The following is a 24995-nucleotide window of genomic DNA, read 5'->3' on the forward strand; positions in this document are numbered from 1 at the left end:
TAGGGTCTACAGATTCTATTTTGCATTATGTTAGGAGATAAAGCATTTCTCCTCCAGAGAAACTCCTGGGGTGTTCAGGTAACTGGGGTGAACATGTAACTCTGCTTCCTACCTCTCTGCCTTAGAAAACCATTTCAGCCACGAAACCTACTCTAGTTCTGGGAACAGCTGGAATGGGCTGTCTTCACGGGCTTCCTTCTCTAGACCAAGTCAGTAAGAGCTTTGCAGCGCTGGGGCTGGGGACGCGCCCCCTTTGCTGCCCACTCAGAGCCTCCTGGATGTGTACAGCTGCATCCTTCCTGCACTGGGATCCACGTTTCCTCTTCCTTCCTTCCCTCCTCCCTCCCTTCTTCCTTCACTTTCCTCCTCCCCTCTCACTCTCCCTCCTTGCCTCACTCCTTCCTTCAGTCATTTGTGAGCATCTTCTATGTGTGTGTTGCTGTAATTAGGTGCTGGGGATTCTGTTGGTCCTGATCCAGAAAACCCCTTCAGGAAACAGACTCTGTGGGAGAAGACGGTCAAGGGATCAGTGACTACAGGGCAGTATGTTGTGGCAGAAGTAAGGACAGGGCACCTTGGGAGCACGTTGGAGGGGCAGTCAGCTCATCTAAGGCAGTGCTCTCCGATAGCAATGTGTATGAGCCACAGATCTTGAATTTTCTTCTTTTTAAAAATTTGAAAACGTTAAATTAATTCAACAGTATATTTTATTGAACTGAATGGATCCGACTAGTATTATTTCAATAAGGAAATGATATAAAAGTTATGCTAAATCTTCCATGTAGTTTACACTTACAGCTTAGAAATTCAGTTCTTAGTCACCCTGACCAGATTTGAAGTGTTGAGAAGCCACGAGGGTCTGGGGACATGGGGAGATGCTCCATGGATGAGTTGAGCTAAAGGTTGAGCAGAGGGGTTAGACAGGAGGAGGGAGCAGAAAGGACATTCCAGGGAGAAGGACAGGCAGCTTAGCAGGTTCAGAGGCACTAGCAGCATGGTACAGGGAAAGAGGGCTATTCTCTGCCCTTTGCATTGTCTCCAAAGGCATCTTCCAGAAAGAAAGTCACAGAATAAAATTGTCATACTGACATTCAATGACCTCGACAACCTGGGCCATTCTTCATCACAAACCCTAGATCATACGCACAAATGCCTTCATATCATCCCCCAAACCGACCCCTTCCCTACCTCCAGCCACCTGAAATGTGGGCTCTCCTCTGAATGGCTCACCCTCCACCCCCTCCAGCCTAGGAAGCACCAGCCCAGGCCAGACTGATAGCACAGCGGATGTTCACCATCACTGTTATCCATGCCATGCAGGAAAGGGAGCAGTGGCATTTCATGTGACCCCCAAAGCACAGCTGAGGCCAGCTAGAGCTAATATAAGATCAATCCACAGAAGCCTGCTCCAAGGTGGTGCTTTGGCCACGGAATGTGCGTGGGATCTCGGAGAGATGCAAATTCTCAGTGTGTCCAGGGTAGGCCCAAAGCTCTGCATTTCTAGCAGTGGCCTATGGACTCTGCTTTGAGTTGTGTTGTTCAAGTCCTCCAGAAATGTCTCAAATGTGAGTGAGTTCTCTGGCATGGGAGGTATTCGAGCACAGACTGGGTGGCCATGGGGGTGCACTAAGAGGAAACTCATGCTCTGAGATTCAGAAATCCATGACTCTTTGGGGGTTGAATTCAGGCCTTCAGGATAGCACGGGGGCTGGGGGTCTCTCTTCCTCTGCCCAGAGAGCACACAGCGGGAAACCTGTGGCTAAGAATGGCTGGGGAGACCGCTCTACCTCCACAGCCAGCCCTGCCTTCTCCGAGGGCTGTAGGACACTCTACATGAACGACCTCATGGATATCTGCATCCTTTTCTTTGTGACTTTCTTGGCACACCTGTACTGGCCATGAAAATGCTCATTCAGATCCTAACCCAAGGGAATACAGATGGCTGAAGGCCCCAGGTGCTGGCTCAGTAGCCCAGGCTACACACTGCCAGACTACAACCCCTGACCCACACCCCCATGAGGTGGGCAGCAAGGAGACCAAGACCAAGAAGCCTGGGACTCCTCTGAGCCAGGCCCCAGGAGTCCTGGGTGGGGCTCCTACCCCACCTCTTCTTCCTTCCCTCCAGTCTGATTTGCTGTGGCTCCCTCTGTTCCTTCCTACCCTCATTTCCCCTAATTCAGCCCACATTCACCCCATCTCTGGCTCCTCTCAGAGGGCACTGACTGACCCAATGTCCTTAACCAGTTCCTTTTGGGGCACAGGGAGAAGCAAGGACACGCCAACTGATCCTTGGTCACGTTTGCCGCAAACATTTTCCTTGGTTTCTCATTTACTTTTATTTTTGTTTGTGGGACATTTTGTTGTTGTTTCTTCAGAGGTTTTTGATTTTGACAAAATTCAAACCACTCCCCCCAGGATATCTCCCCAAGGCCACCAAAACCTCAACTTCCTTCTGCTCCATTGTGCAGGGCCCCATGTTTGTCCCTAAGCTGACTACCAGTACTTAGCCCACTGTGGGGTCAGCTTATGAGGAAGGTCGTCCAGCTTTCTGGAAGACGGTTTTGCAATGCCCTCACTTTCCTTGAGCATCCTGGAGCCTCCCTCCCTCCCAAGTGGCTTATAGGACATCTTTCCAAACAATCGCCATGCTCTTCCCGAGGGGGGGTCAGGGGAGTGTTTCTGGTGAATTCATTTTCTCCAAAACACTTACAATTACAAAGCCCACATTCATCCTGGAATCTGATGAATATTCATCTCTCTTCCTCTGAATTGTTTTCATTGTTTTACTGCTACCTTTGACTCTTCCTGCCATGTGGCATGTCTTTTGGGGGAGGGGGGATACTTTTGAAGTACCATCTCAGATGATTCTTTAATGATTTCTAATTTCATGTATCTATTAGTATTTGTGATGCCATCATGCTCTGTGTCCAGACATGGTTTCTGTTGCCTAAGCTGTGAGTGCTCAGAGTCACGAAGATGCGCTAGGTCCGGAGGGGCTGGAACCTGGACCGGGCGCCCATTAGGCAGACCCAGGAAGCTGGGCTACCTCAGCCAGCTGAGACTTAGCGTGCTGCTGGGTGTCGGTCAGCAGCCTCGACGAGACCGCCCTCGGAGAGACCAGCCCCTCTCGAAGGATCAAAGTCTTGGCAGGGTCCAAGAGCATAGCTCATGGGGCCAAGGAGCAGACAGTAGACAGTGATCCTGGCAGGCCGGTGGGGACGCCAAAGAGCCCCACTGTTAAGGAGGAGCCAAGACAGGGAAGGGTCAGGGCGGACCGTGTCCCCAACAGACCTGGAAGTCCCCTCCTCTGAAAGCGAAGGGACCACTGCAAAGCCTGGCCGTGTGGGACGAACATCAAGGGTGACCAACAGCAAGGCTGACAAGATGCTGAACCACTGAGAACAGGCAGTGCCCCCAACCAAGTGCCCCGTCTGTGGAAAGAAGCATGAAAGGACAGAGAGAAGCACCATGGAACCTGGAACTGGGTCTTCCTACCGCCTGAAGGCATCACTCATGGTCCCAAGAGGCCAATATCACCAACAGAAATGGGTCCAGGCTTGCGATCAGGACACAGCATCCTCAGCCCCCTGTAGAGGAGGTTCATGAGAGAAAGCTGATGTCAGGTATGTCAGAAAAGCAGCCCAGCAACCACCCGTGAAAATTCCATGGCAGCAGGTGGAATAACAGCCCCCGAGGACATCCACATCCAAATCCCACACCTTGAACCTGTTTCCTTACTTGGCACGCAGGACTCTGCAGTTGTGGTTGAAGGTAGGGCTTTGAGGTAGGGAGATTATCCGGAACTCTATAGGAGGGCACAAAATATAATCCCAGGGACCCCTGTAAGTGAAAGAGGGAGGCAGGATGGTAAGTCAGAGAGGAATTCTACCACCCTGCACCACTGGCCTTGAAGATGGAGGAAGGAGCCACTCAGCAAGAAATGTGGGCTGCCTCTGGAAGCTGGAAAAGGCAAGGAAACAGATTCTTCCCCCCAGAGTTGCCCAAAGGAAGCAGTCCTACCCATACCCGATGCTAGCACAGTGAGACCCGTGTGGACCTCTGACCTCCCAAATGGAGGATAATAAATCTGAGTTGTTTGAAGCCACTAAGTGTACAGTGATTTGTCACAGCAGCATGGGAAACTAACACGCACAATTAGATGTGGCTGTGAAGAGGAAAATATTACCAAACTGCCCAGATGCTGGTTCCTTTAAAATCCTGCCCAATGAAATTACCCACCTGAATGGGGCACTGTGAATCCCAATTGCATCTTTCTGAAAATAAAATAAAAGATTATGGTAAAGGCAGACTGTGATCCCAGATAACGCATGTGTACTGCAGCTCAGATCACGTGAACCAGTATCTGCATTTCCATCGCTGCTCCCAGTGGTGCATTCCAAACGTGGAAAAGGGGAGGAGAAAATCCTCTTTACCTCCTTGCATGGAATATTTAATGTTGGAAATTCAATGGTAGGCCACAAATAAGGATTCTGCGAGCTTTGGGAAAAGGACAGTCTGATTGTCCATTAAAAAAAAAAAAAAAAGTAAAACATACCCCAAAGAATAGAAAGCATTTCAGAAAATGCTTTATAAGTAGTAATTAAGCATAGCTGAATTGCGTGCTTTAATCAGAACGATTCCCAGAAGTGAAAACATTTTTTAATTGACATTTCTGCTTTATCAGCCTCTTGCTGGGTTGTAAATTCTTTTAGGGAAGGTAGAAAGGGTGCAGCTGTAGCTGGAAGCATTTTATCCATTGGTCCCCAGACCAATAATTTCTACATTTATTTGGACTACATGGTTTTCCACCCATTGAAACCTAATCAAATTCTGTGGTTTATCTCTGTAATAGTTAGACTTTTATATGAGGCTACACCAACAAAACTGAGATCCTTAAAGAATGGAAAAATACAGTATGCGGCAAATGTGTACTTTAAGTTCATTAAACCTTGGTCAGGCAGAACTCTGAACAGCCTTTGGTGCTTATCTTAGATAACTGTAGGATAGAAGACTGAGTTGCAGTAGTAACCAACCCTATCCAGCAGGCTTGGAGCCCAGCCCTCGGTATGAATCATTTCTACTTAGCTGTGTGGCCTTGGGAAAGTGACTTGGCCTTTCTGGTCTTCAGTTTCCTCTTTTACAATAAAATACGTATTTGATGGTTCGCTAGTTTATCACGCTTTGCTTCTGTAACCTGGAAGGGACACAGACAGGCACTCAATCTGTTCTCTTATCAATAAGCATGGGTTCAACCAGCACCTGGCACCTGGGAGAAAGCCGATAAATGATCTGAAATGGGGGCGCCTGAGTGGCTCAGTCGGTTAAGCGTCCGACTCTTGGTTTCAGCTCAGGTCATGGTCTCGCAGTTCGTGGGCTCAAGCCCCGCACTGTGGTCTGCGTTGACAGTGGGGAGCCTGTTTGGGATTCTCTTTCTCCCTCTCTCTCTGTCTCTCTCTCTTCCTCTCTCTCTGACTCTCCCCTGCTCGTGTTCTCTCTGTCAAAATAAACAAATAAGCTTAAAAACAAAAAAAGATCTGAAATGTGTGGCAGGCATTATTTGCCCAGAAGTCTGCACCAAGCTCAGTGGATAGCTGTTGCCGGAATGACTAGGGCTGTAGGGTCAACAATGGCTTTATTTATACCTGATGCTCCCACCGAGGCAGTTGGAATGGCTGGGGACTTGGCAGGACTCACTCTCCAGCAAGGTACTCAGGTCTCCAGACCAGTTGCTTCCAAGAGGGCTAAAGGAGACATGCCAGGCTTCTCCAGGCCTCGCTGGAAACGGGCAGTTCCGTTTAGGCCAACTCTGCCACGTTGTCGTGAAGAAGAAAGGAAACATACTCCAGGCCTCGATGAAAGGACAGCAAGCACGTGCAGGGAGACAGGCCTGGATGGCCGTCACCTGCACATACTACCCACCCCATAGGTGATCCCCAGTTCTGCTCTTCCTACATGATTTACAGGAAAAACCTCACATGTCCCATAGCAAGGAATGAGGCTCCGGGGTTTGTTATTGTATTCGTTTCTTATTGCTGCTATGACAAATTAGCACAGATTTAGTGACAACACAAATTGATCATCTTATCGTTCTGGAGGTCTCAAGTCTGAAATCAGTTTTACTAGACCAAAATCAAGGTGTTGGCAGGGCCTGCTTCCTTCTGGAGCTTCGAGGGGAGAGTCCATTTCCTTGCCTTTTCCAGCTGTTCGAGGCTTGGCGCATAGCAACCCCACCCGTCCATGTTCACAGCCAGCACGGGCCAGACCAGTCCTTCTCCCATGGCATCACTCTGATGCTGACTCTTCTCCCTCCTTCTTCCACTTTTAAGGACCCTTGAGATTATTTCAGACCCATCCGGACAATACAGAATACTCTCCCCATCTCAAGGCCAACAGGCTAGCTGCCGTAATTTCATGTGCTGCCTTAATTCCCCCTTGCAATGTAAAATAAGATATTCACAGTTTCCAAGGACTAAGACATGGACGCGTTTGGGGGCCATTATTCAGCCTACCACAGTTATCATTTCTGGTGCTTTCTTTAAAGTTTTTTAATCACTTTGGATATATTTTGTTAAAAAAAAAAGTTTCCTGGGCGCCTGGGGGGCTCAGTCAGTTGAGCGTCCAACTTCGGCTCAGGTCATGATCTCATGGTTTGTGAGGTCAAGCCCTGCGTCGGGCTCTGTGCCGATAGCTCAGAGCCTGGAGCCTGCTTTGGATTCTGTGTCTCCCTCTCTCGCTGCCCCTACCCTGCTCACACTCTGTCTTTCTCTCTCTTTCAAAAATAAATAAATATTAAGAAAAATTTTTTTAAAGTTTCCATAAACATGTAGCCTTTCTGATCTGCTAAACTTGCTAAAAATATATAAAAGTCAAAATAAATAAATAAATAAATGGCTTTGAGTAAGGGTCCTAGGGAATCCTGTCTGCAGAATGTTTATGCAATTTAGTCTGGGGGAGCAGAATGAGAAAGGGCAAGTGGGACAGTTTGGGGGTGGGGGTAGGGGAGGTAGGTGGGGTTCTCAGAGCCTCATCCTGGGAACAAGCCGGCCCTTCCCACCCAGCGTCTGTGTGTCACTTCCAGGACCAAACCTGGACACCAACACACGAAGGCTGTAATGCTGCCAGCCGACAACCCCATTCTCAGAGCAAGAGTTTGTCCAGCAGGTACTTCCAGCAGAATGTGTGACTGAGGTGCTTTAGAGGCTGTCCACATGACAGATGGAAATGCCAATGGGAAATGTCTAGTTGACAAATGTCGATTCCTTTTGCTTTCCGATTACAAGGGAAACAGAGAGAATCCAAAAACATCAATCAAAACCTGATCATTTGGTGAGTTCATTAAAGATATAACTACATTATCCTACCGCCTAGAAAAATTAGGGGATAGAAAATCATACAACCAGCTCATGTTGCAGACAAACCTACTGCATGTGTGGCAGGGGAAACAACGTTATAAAAAAGTATGTAAATGGCTTTTATAGAGGGGGAAGGCTGGCCACCAAACACCCTTGCACACCAACCCTGTCATCTTACTTGTCTGCCCAAAGCTGAGACTTGGTGTTCCGCCTCGTCCATTTAGTGTAGTTCATATAACGCGGGTGAGACCACTGACATTAGTGTAAAAACTACACATGGCACCAGCTTGGTAACTGGGGCACGTTCCACACCTTGGAACTGGGGCAAGTTCCACAGGAACTTGACTTTTCAGACCAGGGAGGCAAGGAGCCTTCCCAGAAAGAGACTGTCAGACCACTGGACTCCTTCGGCTAGCTGTCAGCAGACATGCTGGGGGTTCACGACATCCTAATCAAACCTTATGTACTCCGTGGCGTGGGGCTCTGAGTCTTCATCTGACCTTCCACTTGGAGAGTTTTATGGGGTCATAAAACTTGCTGAGAAGCCCACCAGACATCCCAGGCCCAGGCAGAGCATACATGTCTGAGACTCAAATGTATCCATCAGCAAACATGTCCAGCGACCTCCTCTGCCAACCTTCTGCCACCTTTGGCTTTGTTAGCCCCAGCCTGGCGTGAGCTGTTCCACCACTAAACCATCTGCACCTACAATCCTCTACTATAGGTGACCCCGAGTTTCTAGTATTCACAAGAAAGGTGCTTCAGTTTGTACTAACGCTAATGTCCTGCTCTAGCGTATACCACTACAGCCCCTGATGATTAATCAGAAAGAGAAACTCCAGGCCTACGTAACAGAGTCATTATCCCTTCCAGTGCCAAACACAAACCCGATGTTCTCAATCCACCAACATGGTTCTCCGCCCGCCTACCTTTTCCATAGTCCTCAGGCTAGGAAACAAGCTACAGCCCATTAACAGGACATTCTTGATAAGTAAAGATGGGGTTGATGATTAAAATGCTGAAGTGGTCCTACTATCATCAATTCAATCAAAAGACATGGATATTGCATTAAGCAAGAACAGTGGCTCAAGCATCAGAAGTTTCAGAATTCTCATCCCAAATCTACTTCTCTGAGTCCACTGCCTTGTCTATAAAGTGGAGGTAGATAATCTTGGCTTTGATTGCTTCCTTCGCAGTTACGTTGTCCCCACAACATCAGTGAGATAACAGAAACGAAAGTTTCTTGGAAACCGACATTTTTCATAGCGCTACAACAAACAATCCTAAAATTTGTATGGAACCACTTAAGACCCCAAATAGCCAAAGCAATCTTGAAAAAGAAAAACAAAGCTGGAGGCATCACAATTCCAGACTTCAGGTTATATTACAAAGTTGTACTAATCAAAACAGTATGGTACTAGCACAAAAACAGACACATAGATCAATGGAACCGATTAGAAAACCCAGAAATGGATCCATAACTATGTAATCAACTAATCTTTGACAAAGCAGGAAAGAATATCCAACAGAAAAAAAGACAGTCTCTTCAACAAATTATGTTGGGAAAACTGTACAGCAACATGCAGAAGAATGAAACTGGACCACTTTCTTACACCATACACAAAAATAAATTCAAAATGGGCCAAACACCTAAATGTGAGACCTGAAACCATAAAAATCTTAGAAGAGAGCACAGGCAGTAACTTCTTTGACATCAGCCTGAGTAACTTTTTTCTAGATATGTCTCCTCAAGCAAGGAAACAAAAGCAAAAATAAACTATTGGAACTACATCAAAATAAAAAGCTTCTGCACAGCAAAGGAAACAATCAACAAAACTAAAAGCAAGCTACAGAACGAGAGAAGATATTCGCAAATGACATATCCGATAAAGAGTTATAAAACTCAGCAACCAAAAAAATAATCCAATTAAAAATGGGCAGAAGACATGAACAGACATTTCTCCAAAGAAGACATACAGATAGTCAACAGACACATGAAAAGATGTTCATCATCACTTACCATCAGGGAAATGCAAATCAAAAATACAGTGAGATACCACCTCACATCTGTTGGAATGACTAAAATCAACAACACAAGAAACAACAGATGTTGGCAAGGATGTGGAGAAAGAGGAATCCTCTCGCAGTGTTGGTGGAAAGGCAAACTGGGACAGCCACAGTGGAAAATAGTAGGGAGATTTCTCAAAAAGTTAATAAAATGACCCTACAGTCCAGCAATAATACCACTGGATATTTATCCAAAGAATACAAAACACTAATTCAAAGAGATATGTGCACCCCTATGTTTATAGCAGCATTATTTACAAAGCCAAATTATGGAAGCAGCCCAAGTGTCCATCAGTTGACAAATGGATAAGGAAGATGTGGTATATATATATATATATGGGGTGTGTGTGTGTGTGTGTGTGTGTGTGTGTGTGATGGAGTATTATTAATCCATAAAAAATAATGAAATCTTGCCATTTACAATGACATGGAGGGATCTAGACAGTATAATGCTTAGCAAATAAGTTGGTCAGAGAAAGACAAATACCATATGATTTCACTCATATGTGGAATTCAAGAAACAAAACAAATCAGCAAAGTGTTAAAAAGACAGAGAGAAGTAGAGAGAGACCAGTCAAGAAACAGATTCTTAATTATAGAGAACAAACTGATGGTTACAGAGAAGAAGGGGATGAGGGGATGAGGGGATGGGTTAAATGGGTGATGGGGATTAAGGAGTGCACTTGAGATGAGCACTGTGTGATGTATGTAATTATCGAATCACCATATTGTACACCTGAAACTAATAAAACACTGTATGTTAAAAAAAAAGAAAGTTTCTTGGAAAATGAAAAGGATTACTATGACCTTTATTTTAATACCTATGTGTTACTTACATGCTAGCAGTTCCAAAAAAAGAAAAAAAATCACACCAGAGAAGTAAGAAAATAATTTGCCTCACTGGACTCACACTCCATGGTTTCCCAGAGGGCCTGGAACCTAATTATTCTTTAGAAAAATTCTCTGAGTGTCAGAAGGAGGTAAGGATTCCAAGGAGATATGCGTTCATGATCTTGACACAAACTTCAAGAGATTCTTGCCAGTTATGCTGTAATGTGGTTTATCTGTTAACTCTAAGAAAAAGATTTTTTAAATTAATTTAGCTTGCCAGTTCCATCCAAGGTGGAGTAGTCTCATTTCCTCTCTAGTCCTCCCTCTTAAAAATAAAAAATGCTGGGCTAAGACAAAAAGTCCAACATAAAAATTAAATATAGAATGACCTATGATCCAGCAACTCCATTTCTTGGCATATACGCAAACGAGTTGAAAGCAAGGTCTTGAACAGATACGTATACACCCATGTTGATGGCAGCATTATTCATAGTAGCCAAAAAGTGGAAGCAATCCACCAACAGTCGAGTGGAAAAGCAAAATGTGGTATATACATACAACGGAATATTATTCAGCTTTAAAAAGGAAGGAAATTCTGATACGTACTGAAACATGGCTGAACCTTGAAACATGATGCCAAATGAAATAAGTCAGTCACAGAAGCACAAATATTCCGATTCCATTCATATGAGTTACATACCGTCGTTAACTTCAGAGAGACCAAAAGGAGAACTAGAATGGTGGTTGCCAGGGACATTGTTAAATAAGTGGAGTCTCAGTTTGGGAAGATGAAAAGATCTGGATATGTATGATGGTGTTGGTTGCACATCAGTGTCAATATACTAATGCAACTTCTCAGGGACTTGAGACTTGAGGAACAACCCCGCAGTGAAGTCCCTAGGTTTTCTTTATGATTCCGTGTAATTCAGCCAGTGCACTGGGGAAGCCTGCAACATGGAACTACCAACAGGTGCAGTCAAAAAGCCCCAAGCAAAGCCCGATTCCTATAGCTGTGGGACTGATAAAATGGCAATCTAACAGAACAGAAAGCCTTTCTGACAATAAATTGTTCTACTCTAGTCAATATCAGTGGAAAGCACCCTTAACCCCCCACCCTCACCACAGTGTCAAACAGAGTTGACTGGGGAGCTGAACTTCCACTCCAGCTCATCAACAATGAGGCAATGCTAGCAGCTCTCCCTTTCTTACCTCCCGCCCTCCCCATTCTGGTATGAGTAGGGCTGAGTAAGGTGAAACATCTATCCCTACCTGGACCTATGCACTACACACAACCAGGGTGAGGGCCTTCTAAGAAAAGAAAACAGGGGCACGTGGGTAGCTCAGTCAGTTGAGCGTCCGACTTCGGCTCAGGTCATGATCTTGCGGTTCGTGAGTTTGAGCCCCACATGGGGCTCTGTGCTGACAGCTCGGAGCCTGGAGCCTGCTTTGGATTCTGTGGTTCCCTCTCTCTCTGCCCCTCCCCTGCTCACACTCTGTCTCTCTCGGTCTCTCAAAATTAATAAATAAAAAAAAGAAAGAAAACAAAACTGGATCCAAAAATTCTATACATCATACCCAAAATGTCCATGATACAATTAGAACAACTTCATATCCTAACAAGACCAGAACAATCATAGCATGAAAAGGAAAGGAAATTAACAGCTTCTAAGAACATGACTCAAACGTTAGAATTATTCAACAAGGATTTTAAAGCAACAATTATAACCATTCTTCAATGAGCAATTATGAACCATCATGAAAAAAATGGGGGGAGAAAACAGAAAATCTCAGCAAAGAAATACAAGACATAAAAAAGAAAAAAGTCCTTTTTGTATGTCAATAAAAAGGTTTAAAGCAAATAAGACATAAATGAAAATTGTAGAGCAGAAAACTACAATAACTGGAATTTTTAAGACTCATGGAAGGGACAGAGGAAAGAAACAGTGAACTGGAAGATATGAAAATATATACCACCCAATCTGCATATTTCTCATCTGAAACCATGGAGGCCAATAAGAAATAACAAAACATTTTCAACTACTGGATAAGAATATCTGCCTACCCCAAATTCGATCCCAAGTGAAAATATCTTTCAGGAATGAAGAGAAAATAGACATTCTTGGATGAAGGAAACTAAGAGAATTTGTCATCTGCAGACCTGCTCCTACAGAACAGCTTAAAGTCTTCCAACCACAAAGGAAATTATAACAGAAAGAGGCTTAGGACAGAGAATAATAAAATAGGTAAAAATGGGAGTAGACTACCTTTCTCCTCATGATGTTTTGAAATTATGATTGATTTCAGCAAAAATTATAACATCATTTAATGTGTGTTAAGTTTATGCAGAAGAAACATTAAGAAAATTCGATTTTAAAAATGGGAAGGATAAAGGCACCAAGGGGAAGTAGGGTTTCTACACTGCACTCCAGGACATAATGTTCATACCAGTAGATACTGATAAGATCTTTATACATGTTGTAATGCTAAGAACAAGCACAAAAACAAAACAAAACAAAATGAAAAATCACACACCATACAAACATATACTCAAAAATGCTACAAATAAATTAAATTCTAGTGTTTGAATAACCTCTAGGAAGTCAAGAAAAAAGAAATTGATGAACAAGAGAATAAATAGAAACAAATAATAAAATGGCACACTTAAACCTTAACATATCGGTAACTACTTTAAATGTAAGTGGTCTAAGTACACCAATTAAAGGACAGATATTGGCAAAGTGAGTAAGAAAACATAACCTAATTGTGTGCTGTCTATAGAAAACTTAATACATTGTGATATAGGTAGCCGAAATGTTGATAGGAAAAGATGTATCATGCAGGCATACATTTTTTTAGGAAGGAGTGGCTATATTAACACCAGATAAGGAAGACTTCAGAGAGTACAAAATTATCAGGGACAAAGAGGGATATTACATAATGGTAAAAGGGGTCAAGATGTACCAATTTTATTTTTTTAATGTTCATTTTTGAGAGGGAGAGTGCAAGCAGGAGAGGGGAGGGGGGGCGGGGGGCAGAGGATCCAAAGCAGATTCCGTGCTAACAGCAGCAAGCCCAATGGGGGGGCTTGAACTCACAAACTGTGAGATCATGACCCGAGCTGAAGGTGGACGCCCAAATGACAGAGCCACCCAGGCACCCGAAGATGTAGCAATTCTAAATGTGTACGCACCTGAAGCAAAAACTCATAAAACTTTAAAGAGACATATATTAGGGTGCCTGGGTGGCTCAGTCAGTCAAGTGTCCAACTCTTGATTTTGGCTCAGGTCACAGTCTCCTGGTTAGTGAGATCAAGTCCCAAGTATACCTCTGCACTGACAGCACAGAGCCTACTTGGGATTCTCTCTCCCTCTCTCTCTGTCCGTTCCTTGCTTGTGCTCTCTATCCCTCTCTATATAGCAAAATAAATAAATAAACATTTTTAAAAATTAAAGAGATGGGGCGCCTGGGTGGCTCAGTCAGTTGAGCCTCTGACTTCAGCTCAGGTCATGATCTCATGGTTTGTGAGTTCCAGTCCTGTATTGGGCTCTGTGCTGACAACTCAAAACCTGGAACCTGCTTCGGATCCTGTGTTTCCCTCTCTCTCTCTGCCCCTCCACTGCTCATGCTCTGTCTCTCTCTCTCTCAAAAATATAAATAAATAAATAAATAAATAAATAAATAAATAAATAAATAAATAAATAGAAAAAATAAAAAGAAATATACAAAATGTTCCATTATAACCAAGGATTTCAACAATTCATCACTCAACTAGACACACACACACATACAGGCACAAAAATCAGCAAGGATAACAAAGAACTTAATAACACTGTCAACCCACAGAACCTAACAGACTTCTGTAGAACAAAAGCAGTATAATACACATTCTTTCAAGATGTGTGGTCTTCAAATAATTTTCTCTGAGTTCATAACTTGTATTTTTATCCTCTCGATATTTCATATCTGTGTGGCTATGCAAATCTACATATAGGATAAAATTGTATGGATCCACACACATGCACAGACACACAAAGACGCACACACACACGAATGCATGTAAAAAGTAGTGAAAACTGAATATAGTCAGTAGTCTAGTCTAGTATTGTACTGTACTCATTTCCTAACAAAGTACCACAAAGTGAGTGGCTTAGAACAATAGAAATGTATTGTCTCACAGGCTAGAAGTTTAAGATCGAAGCATCAGAAGGGCCATGCTCGCTCTGAAACCTGCAGGGGAGAATCTTTCTTCACCTCTTCTTAGCTTTGCTGGTGGTTGGCTGGCAATCCTTGGCATTCCTTGGCTTGTAGCCGCATAGCTCAAATCTCTGCCTGTCATCATATAAAATTCTCTCTATGTGTCTTTGTCTTCATATGGCCATCAATTTGTAAGGACACTAGTCATACTGGATTAGGAGCCCGTCTTACTCTAATATTATTTCATCTTAACTAATGACTTCAGCCAACCATATTTCCAAAGAAGTTCACATTCTAAGGTTCTGGGGAGTTAGGACTCCAACATATATTTTTGGGGGGAGGTGACAGACACAATTCAACCCATAATATGTATCATGTCAATCCTGTATTTAATATTATACTATAGTTATATAAAATATCACCATTGGGAGAAGCTGGGGGAAGGCACATGGTACTCTGTGTACCATTTTTTTTGCAACTTTATCTGACTCTAGAATTACATCAAAATAAAAAAAAATAATAATTTTGCTTGATAAACAGATCAATTTTCCATCTTCACTAATACATTTTTGGGCTTTACCTTTCCAACTGTATTTGAAAAGGAATTAATTTTCTCGTGTATTTTTCCTGTGGTTTACCCTAAGTGCTTGCTGAATATATGGCATATTTTTAAATAGGCTGGTCAGCAGCTTTGGGACTTTGTTGATATTTCTCTCTCATTGCAATCCCTCCTAAGAATTTCTCAAATAAATCACCAAGCCTCCCATGAAATGATGGTGGATAATTTCTCAACCCTGCAGATGGGAGAAGCCACTATAATTCCAAAAAATGTTCACTCCTCTCTAGTCTCAAGTTACTGTGGTCTGGGCTTGAAGAAATAGCAACTTTTTTTTTTTCTTTACCTTCTTTAGGGAAACCTTGGAAGAGTTCCTGATCTCCAGCGGCTGGGTTTTTTTGTTCCTGTAAGTTCCTGGAAATGACCTGATGGGATCCAGGAGCATAGCTATGTGGAGTGGAGCCCACTGGAGAGTCAGCCATAGGATCTAAGATTTCTCCCTCCTCTTTACTCACTCAGGTGCCTGGAGCCAAGGGGGCTGACCCTGTGGAAGGTGTATATCATGGGCTCAGATTGTGTCTGAAGGATGGGATTCCAGGATGTAAGCCAATCAAGAAGTTAAACTGTGGCAGAGAGAACAATGAAGCTTTAATCGCTGTGCTAAAAACCAACCCATATGCTGGGTGGAGACAGAATAAGGGCACTACACTAGTTTTCTACTGCCATATACCAAATCACCACTAACTTACCTGAAATAACTTGTGTTTATTATCTCACAGTTTCTGTAGGTCAGATGTCTGGGCAGTGTCTCTCACGGGCTGACATCAACATGTTGACTAGGGTGCATTCCCTTCTGGAGCTCAGGATCCACTTCCAAGGTCACGTAATTATTGGCCAAATTCAGTTCTTTGTGACTGTAGGACCCTGGGCCCAGCTTCCTGCCTGCTAGAGATTGCTGACTAGAGATTGCTCACAGCTCCCGGAGGTTTCATTCAGCTCCTGCCAGTGGCCTACCCACAAGCCCTCTTATGATGTGGAGGTTTACTTCCCTAAGGCCAGCAGTAGGATCTCTCTCAAGTTTGGAATCTGTCTTCAGGCAGAGCCCAGCCCTTTTTAAGGGTTTAGATGATCTCTCTTTTGATTATCAAAGTCAACTGATTAGGAACCTTAATTTCATCTGTAAATTGACTTTTACCTTTGAAACCTGATCAGAGCAGTTAAATCCATCATTTTCAGTATTGCTCAAGAAGAGGAGATTATTTAGGTATATATATTGTGGGTGGAAATTTGGGGGGCCTCTTGGAATTCTGCCCCACTACAGACATGGAGCCCCAACTAAACCAGCCCTACAAGAGATCCTAAGGGGGATCCTGTGAGACAAAGTACCAGAGACATCGCTACAAGCATGAAACCTACAGACATCACAATGACTCTAAACCCATATCTTTCTATAATAACACTGAACGTAAATGGACTAAATGCACGAACCAAAAGACATAGGGTATCAGAATGGATTAAAAAACAAGACCTATCGATTTGCTACCTACAAGAGACCCATTTTAGACCTGAGGACACCTTCAGATTGAAAGTGAGGGGATGGACACCTATCTATCATGCTACTGGAAGTCAAAAGAAAGCTGGAGTAGCCATACTTATATCAGAAAAACTGACTTTAAATTAAAGGTTGTAACAAGAGATGAAGAAGGGCATTATATAATAATTATAGGGTCTATCCATCAGGAAGAGCTAACAATTATAAATGTCTATGCGCCGAATACGGGAGCCCCCAAATATATAAAACAATTACTCACAAACATAAGCAACCTTATTGATAAGAATGTGGTAATTGCAGGGGACTTTAATACCTCACTTACAACATTGGATAGATCATCTAGACGCACAGTCAATAAAGAAACAAGGGCCCTGAATGATACATTGGATCAGATGGACTTGACAGATATATTTAGAACTCTGCATCCCAAAGCAACAGAATATACTTTCTTCTCGAGTGCACATGGAACATTCTCCAAGATAGATCACATACTGGGTCACAAAACAGCCCTTCATAAGTATACAAGAATTGAGATCATACCATGCATACTTCCAAACCACAATGCTATGAAGCTTGACATCAACCACAGGAAAAAGTCTGGAAAACCTCCAAAAGCATGGAAGTTAAGGAACACCCTACTAAAGAATGAATGGGTCAACCAGGCAATTAGAAAAGAAATTAAAAAATATATGGAAGCAAACGAAAATGAAAATACAACAATCCAAACGCTTTGGGATGCAGCGAAGACAGTCCTGGGAGGAAAATACATTGCAATCCAGGCCTACCTCAAGAAACAAGAAAAATCCCAAATACAAAATCTAACAGCACACCTAAAGGAAATAGAAGCAGAACAGCAAAGACAGCCTAAACCCAGCAGAAGAAGAGAAATTATAAATATCAGAGCAGAAATAAACATAGAATCTAAAAAAAGTGTAGAGCAGATCAATGAAACCAAGAGTTGGTTTTGTGAAAAAATAAACAAAATTGATAAACCTCTAGCCAGGCTTCTCGAAAAGAAAAGGGAGATGACCCAAATAGATAAAATCATGAATGAAAATGGAATTATTACAACCAATCCTTCAGAAATACAGACATGGAGCCCCAGGAAGGGGGCTTGAAATTCCAGGCCCAGCACTGATTGGAGTCCAGGCCAGGACAAATGGCAAGCTCTCCTGCAGAAGGCAGAAAGGGGAAAGAAGGCAGAGACTAATTCTACACTAAACCAATGCAGAATGGGGCTGAGATAAACTAAAACTCAGATAGATGCTCCACACCACCTCAAGTCCTAAGACAGTGGGTGTCAATGGCCATCAAGCCCTGTTCAGGAGCCCAGGAGTCCTGGAGCTAGCAGAACATAAGTAGATTCTGAGTCATACTAGAATTCAACACATAATCACCAAACCTTCTTAGAATAGAAGGCCAATGATTTCTCCGTAGTACAAATGCGAGAAGGTACCATGATTCTCCAAAATGATTACTCCTTTCTACTGTCCAAATAGCGTGGCCTGGACTTGGAAAAACAGTGGCATTTTCTGAGCCAGGTTGGGAAAGACAGCTGTTGACATTCTTCACAAGCACAGGCTTCTTGAAGTCTTCAGATGGTAGAGACTGGGGAACTCTTCACAGATTCAGATCCTGGGAACGGGGAAAGCTAGGCAGGGACTGGCTTGACCTCTAGAAAGGGACTCTCTTGATCTCATGGATTTGAGGGAGACTTCTTCTACATTAGTCCATGTACAGAACAGTGCACTGGGCTGAGTTACCCATGGTCCCTTATGCTAGACCAGCAGCATAGAGATAATGAGGCAACTTCTTAGTGATGTTATGACAGGAGCGCCTGGGTGACTCGGCTAAGTGTCCAACTCTTGATTTCAGCTAAAGTCACGATCTCATGGTCGTGGGATTGAGCCCCGCATCAGGCTCTGCACTGGGCGTGGGGTCTGCTTAAGGTTCTCTCTTTCACCTTCTCCGTCTGCCCCTCCTTCCCTCAAAAAATATTTAAAAATAAAATGAAATAAAGAAGATACTATGGCAGAGGCAAGAGATGGCCAAGGGGACATTTGTCCTGAGCTAAGAAGGAGCTAGCACAGCTGCATGAGCGCTGGGAGAATATGGTCTTCCCAGATCTTAAATTCATACTTAGGAGACAGAGACAATAACACAATGCAGTAAAAAGTGGTCAGGAAACTGGAAACCACCATACAGTGAAGGTATGACTATTGCTACAATAACCCTTTAACAAATGATCAGTGGCAGTAAATAGAGACACTTTTGTTTTACCTGCAGACAAACTGTCCCCCTGCATATATGTGACTAAACTAAAAGCAGGCCAACATATGGGGGTTTTTTCTGACAACCCTGGGCCTAAATAGTTAAGGCTGGCCAAGTACAGTTTGCTGTCTCTAGGAATTAAGACAAGTAAGACAAAGGGAGATCCCGCATCAATATAATCCACATTCAAGGCATGGTTGCCCTCAGATCTGTGAGCTGGTCCTCTTTGTGCCTATGCCCTTGGAATTCCTCAGCCAAGGTGGAGGCCAGGAAAGAGGAGGCCGTGGAGGATAAGCCGCAGGAGCAGAATGCAGGGACAGTGAGGGGCAGGAAACAGACCCCACTGGGGCAGGACCAGGTCTCAGGGTCCTGCACCTCTCAATCCCGTCCCTACCCCCCCATGTCCAAATGCCCCCTAACCCATACCTCCTAAATCAAGGCAGCCAGTGCAGGCCAGGTACCACAGTGGGGCCTCCAAATGTGGCCTACGGGCATGGTTTCCAAATCCTAAAACTGGCAGGCTCAGAACATCGGGAAAAACACAGGAAACTTTAAAAAGAAAGCTAACCACGTGCTTTCAGTGTTGTTCTGCTGAATGAACGTTGATGGAATGGGAACCAAATACATCAAAGTCATGAGTGGGGCCATTAGAGGAAACGGAGGGTAAGTCAGTCACCTCCTGCGATCGTTTGTTAGCTCTGACATAACAAACTACCTCAGACCAGGGGGCTTAAACAACAGAAATTTATTTTCTCATGATTCTGGAGGCTAGATTCTGAGATTAAGGGTTAGCATCTTCTGAGGTTTTCTTTCCCGGGCTCGTAGATGGCCATCTTCTTCCCTTGCCCTCACGTGGTCTTTTTTCTGTGTGTATCTGTGTCCTATCTCTTCTTTGTATAAAGACACCAGTCATAGTGAACTAGGGCCCACACTAATGTCCTCATTTTACCTTAAATACCACTCTAGAAACCTTATCTCCAAATACAGCCACATTCTGAGGTACTGGGGGATAGGACTATAGCATGTGCATTTTGTGAGTACACAATTCAGCCCTGGGAGCACCAAATCTGGAAGTATGGCACTAGTAAATGGATCACCCCATATATGCCCACACCCCTTCTCTGACATCCAGTGCCCTTTTGAACATGACAGGAAGCTGCTGGGGGGCAGTGAAATATCTCCAGTCACTGGGAGAGCTAATGTTCCAACGGATCTACAAGCGTAATCATGACAGCATGCACATCAGAGAGCTTTATGGAAAAATAAGAGAGAAATTAACCCAGAGGTCTGTTCGCTAAAACACCCCGTGACATCCCACTGACCTGGTCATTTCTCATGGATGGGACTCTGGTGTGGGAAGGATGAGATAGAGTCGTCCTTTAACCAAGTAAAAATTTCCAACAGAGGACAAATGTGAGAGTTGATTTGGCCTCCCTCCTTCGCTGGACACCCCACAAGTTGCCCTGGTCCCACACAGAGAAACCCGCTGGGGTGGGCAAGACGCTTAGAGAGGGATGCGTGGTTGGTGCACTGAGCCAGTGTGAGGTGACACGGTGCGTGTCAGTAGGGCCCAGAGCATTGTTGGATCCTAATTATTAGGGCCCAGAAATCAAGGCAGCCGTCGTGGTCTGTCCTCCAGTTGGAAGAACCCGGGAAGAACAGAGAGACAAAGACACTTGTGCCAAAAGGGAGCAAAGAGGCTACGTCCCTGTCTGGGGCTTCCCAGCGGGGGAGCAGCACAAGTCTGCAGAGCCACCACTGCACTGAGAGCCCCCACCCTATCCTTGGCGGTACCCCAGCTCCAGGCCATCTGATCAGGCATCTGAGAACTTACAGCCATCAGAGTGATGCCTATCCCTGATCACCTGCTCTGAGAAGTAGGCTCGTGGCAAAGGGAACCCAGAAAACCTAGCCTTTCCCAGCTGTGGGATGCCAGCCAGGCCTTGTCGGGCTCCGACTCACCCCATCAGGGACCCTGCGGTGGGATATCAGCTTGAAGGGCATGAAGCCCCCAAACTAGCCTGTGTTCTGCGAGAACCTGAACTTGCAAAGAAGATCCCTAATCCCTGGCCCAACTCAAAAGGAAGAAAGGGCAGCCTGCGGGTGCGCCTCGGCCAGGGTCCTGCTGCCGAGCAGAGCCAGCAGGACGTAGGTCAGACGTTTACTGCAGAGAGTTGGTCAGACGTGGTCCATGCGGGGTGCCGCTCTCGCATCTGAGGCTGCAGCCAGGAGCATCAGGACAGGCAGATGGGGAGGGATGACAGACATGGAGTGTGGGAAGCAAAGACAACCGGGACCTCCTTGCCACAGTGCCAGACCCGCAAGGGTCAACCGGAGCCATTCGGATGCCTAGGCAGAGAGGCAGGGGCAGGAGATGCCGGAGGACGGGGGGAGTGCGGGCGGCTGCCGCACCCAGACCCGGTGGGCCAGCGCATGGGTGATGACAGCCTGCCCTGGCCCGAAGCAGGCAATCTGCTCCCTCCCGGCAGCCTCCCATGTCTCATGCCAAGTGCACTCCGTGCTCACTTAGAGCAATTCGGAGCAGAGAACCCTGAGGAACAACGTTCCAGCTTCACTAAAGTGACACGAGACGAATCCACCCGACAAGAATACATCATCAGTCTAGATAGTGATCATTTCTTCTAGGAGGACAGAGTCCCGGAGCTTTGGGACAGAACTGTAGGGCATTCAAGTGCCCTTTTAAAATGGGACCCAGGGCCCGGGAAGGCTCCGTGGAGGTGATACCTGAAGTGAGGTGACCCCCTGAATGTGCGGGCTCAGATGCAGGTGGCCCAGGAGACAGGTCTTAGGGTGAGTCAGACATCAGCGCAGAACAGGAGCCAGGGGCGGGCAGAAGCAGCTCAGAGAGGTCAGGGATGCAGAGATGAGCCTTCTCTTCCTCCCGCAGGGCAAATAACCAGACGTAAAAAATGTTTCACAGGCCGTGCAGTTTCCTACTCCCTTGTGTGAAATTAAAGTCTTCAGACTGGAATCACGGTATCTTTTTTTAAGATCATGTTTCAGATGGTCCATTTTAGGTCTTGAACTCCCCCTGATACCTTACTTTATTTTTCCCCAATTTTTTACTACACAGAGTAAATATTAAAACACAAATGGAGCTCAGATCTCCTTTCATTATTCATCAAGTGTAGCTGCCTTAAAACTTGAAGGGATTATCTTTTGCCTGCAGCCCAAATAAGGTTGACCTCCCTTTCTTTGTCTTCTCTCCCTTTCTACCTCTTTCCTTCCCTCCCTCCTTTTTATCAGTCCTTCCTTAATTTTTCATTTTTTTTATGGCTTCATAAACGAAAACCCCCCAAAAATATCTTCCCAGTAAAGGACATGTAACAAAAGTAAAGCAGCAGACACATTGTCATTCAACTATGACAACTATGACAAGAAACAATGTTTTCTGAGCTTTATGTCCCCCTGCCCAGTGCTGTCCACATACATCCTCTGGTTGTACCTGGTGTTCTCAGCAAGGGGTCTAATTTTGTACTTTGCTTTATTCACTGGATAATGTCATAAAGATGTTTTCCACTCTGCCAAATTGGCTTGCCTGTTACCATTCGCAACAAGTTTGTGGTTCTCAAGGAATGATAGGAACCACTGGTGTTGGAAGTTGTAGAAGAAGGTGCCTTAGCCTGAACATGATCCAGAGAGCCGCCCTTCTGGTCCTTGTGCACAGTGATGGCCAGGTCCAGGAGAATTCCTTTGCCATTCAGGAACCTACCTCTTAGTGTGCCTGAGGTGAGAGAAAACTTAAGGAATTTTCTCTAAAGGGGTACAGGGCAGGGAGAGTGGTGGCCGATGTGCTCCTGGGTGTTTCCCTAATCACATCTCATCACCCCTACCAGAAGCATGTGACTCCCCTAGGCCCCGCAAACACTTCCCCAGAACAGTTCACGAGGACCTGCAAGGTGAAAAAGAGGTTTTTGTATTCCTCATAAGGAAGACCTTGAGAGAGATTCATGCACAAAGGAAGGAAAGCAAAATGATATTTTGTATTAAATTTTGCACATAAAACCCAAAACTATAGTTTTGTAACATGTCCTTTTAAAATGCTAAATTTGGAGCAAAAAGGACGGGTGACATACAGAAATCAAAAAGTAAAATGACAGATACAAATCCAACTATATCGAGCACCTGAGGGCCTGGTCCTACGGGACAAGATGGAGTTCCTGCAGGTCCTGAAACGCGGGCTGCAGCAGCTCAGCGGCCATGGTGGCCTCCACGGCTATCTACGAGTTTTCTTCGGGGCAAATGATGTGAGGGTTGGTACATTAGTGGTGGAAGACAAATATGGAAACAAATACTATGAGGACAACAAGCAATTTTTTGGTCGTCACCAATGGGTTATATATACAACTGAAATGAATGATAAGAACACGTTTTGGGATGTGGATGGAAGCATGGTCCCCCCTGAATGGCATCGTTGGCTTCACTCTATGACTGATGATCCTCCAACAACAAAACCACCTACTGCTCGTAAATTCATTTGGACAAACCATAAGTTCAATGTGAGTGGCACTCCAGAACAATATGTACCTTATTCTACCACTAGAAAGAAGATTCAAGAGTGGGTCCCACCTTCAACACCTTACAAGTAAAGACAATGGAAAATAATTTAAACATGTATAATATGGGGCTCTTCATGTAATTGCACTTTTACTGATTAAAATTGTTTGATTAAAAAAAATCCAACTATATCGACAATATTAAATATGAATGGCTTAAACAATCCAATCAAAATGCAGAGAATATCAGATTGGATAAAAATAGAACAGTTATATGCTGTATATCAGAGATATACTTTAGATTCAAAGATATGAATGGGCTGAAAGTAAAAGGGTAGAAAATATATACCATGTGAACAACAACCATAAGAAAGCTGGAGTGACTATATTGATATCAGACAAAATAGACTTTATTTTGTCTGTAACAAAATGTTACTTTAAAAAAAAGAGGGACATATTATAATTAGTAGGAGATTAATCTATTAGGAAGACATACTAATTATCAACATGTGTTCACCTAACAACAGAGCCCCAAATTGCATGGAGTAAAGCTGATAGAAGTGGAGGGAGATACAGACAATTCAAACATAATAATTGGACTCGGTTATATCCCACTTTCAATATGGATAGAATGACTAGGCAGAAAGAAGATCAACAAGGGAACAGAGAACTTGAATAACACTATGAAATGCAAAACTTTCATGAGTAAAAGGAACTTCTTAGTGCTTAAGAGAAGAAAAGTACATTTCTAAGGGTGGCATGGAGGAAGGTGGAGGGGGGGGTGCTAGATGGGGGTTGGGAGACCTAACCTTGAGTCCTGTCAGGACAAACTAGATGGCTTAAAGCCATTTACTGGAAGTCTCTGAGCCTTAGCTTCCTCACACATTAAATGAGGGGAGAATGCACCATTCACAGAGCTTTGTGGGGATTTCTAAGACAAAAACCATTAAGGAAATTACTTCCTAGGCTGCAGAGTGCTCTCGAAATGCAAAATAAGCTGATCATGGGCCTGTCTACCCTAGGAGCCATTCCAAACCTTTTCCCTTCTCTGTTTTATGGAGATGGAGCTTCAGAGCAGGTAGGTGTTGACCATTCTAGGCTGTGTTGCCTGGACTTTCGTTCTAGCTGATTTGTGGCAGGATTTGCCCACAGAGAGATCATGGTAGAGAGAGTACAAGAAAGGGAGAAGCCAGGGTATTTCCCCATCACCACTTTGCCCACACCTAGGCGGTGTCTCCGGCAATCTTCAGCTAGGTCTCCAGCCCCTTCCAGGCAAGTCAAGCTACCAGTTTCCCTATGACCATTGAGCTTGGACCCCAGTAGCAACAACTGCCCCCTTGGTTCCTCTAACCCAGGGGATTTATCGATCCCTTCAATGTTTCTGTGCTCTGCCTTGCAGCCACCTTATCACCTGGGTAACCAGATCCCTCTGTTTATAAATATATAGAGTGGCCTCTCTTCCCCTGGTTGATCCTTGGATGATTAATACGATTTTTACTTAAATTTTGTATCTAATCTACACAGCACTCCTACGAAACTGAGGCAGCTCACACAGCATAATGCAGTGCTAGGAAGCCGGGGGGTATAATGGGAAGCCCATGTGCTTTACCATCCCCCACTGCTAAGTCAAATCCTACCAGGGCACCAGCCGGCCA

General features: G+C 44.4%; 1 protein-coding gene across 1 annotated transcript; it reads left to right on the forward strand.

The window, feature by feature from the left end:
* The first annotated feature begins 22946 nt into the window (after positions 1–22946).
* On the forward strand, positions 22947–23522 carry LOC106972120 (NADH dehydrogenase [ubiquinone] 1 alpha subcomplex subunit 12-like). Its single transcript, XM_053207017.1, has one exon. It carries the CDS (start codon positions 22996–22998, stop codon positions 23431–23433), a length of 438 nt encoding a protein of 145 aa, XP_053062992.1. The 5' UTR covers positions 22947–22995; the 3' UTR covers positions 23434–23522.
* The last annotated feature ends 1473 nt before the right edge of the window (positions 23523–24995 follow it).

Source organism: Acinonyx jubatus, chromosome D2 (genome assembly GCF_027475565.1).
Source record: "Acinonyx jubatus isolate Ajub_Pintada_27869175 chromosome D2, VMU_Ajub_asm_v1.0, whole genome shotgun sequence".
NCBI lineage: Eukaryota > Metazoa > Chordata > Mammalia > Carnivora > Felidae > Acinonyx > Acinonyx jubatus.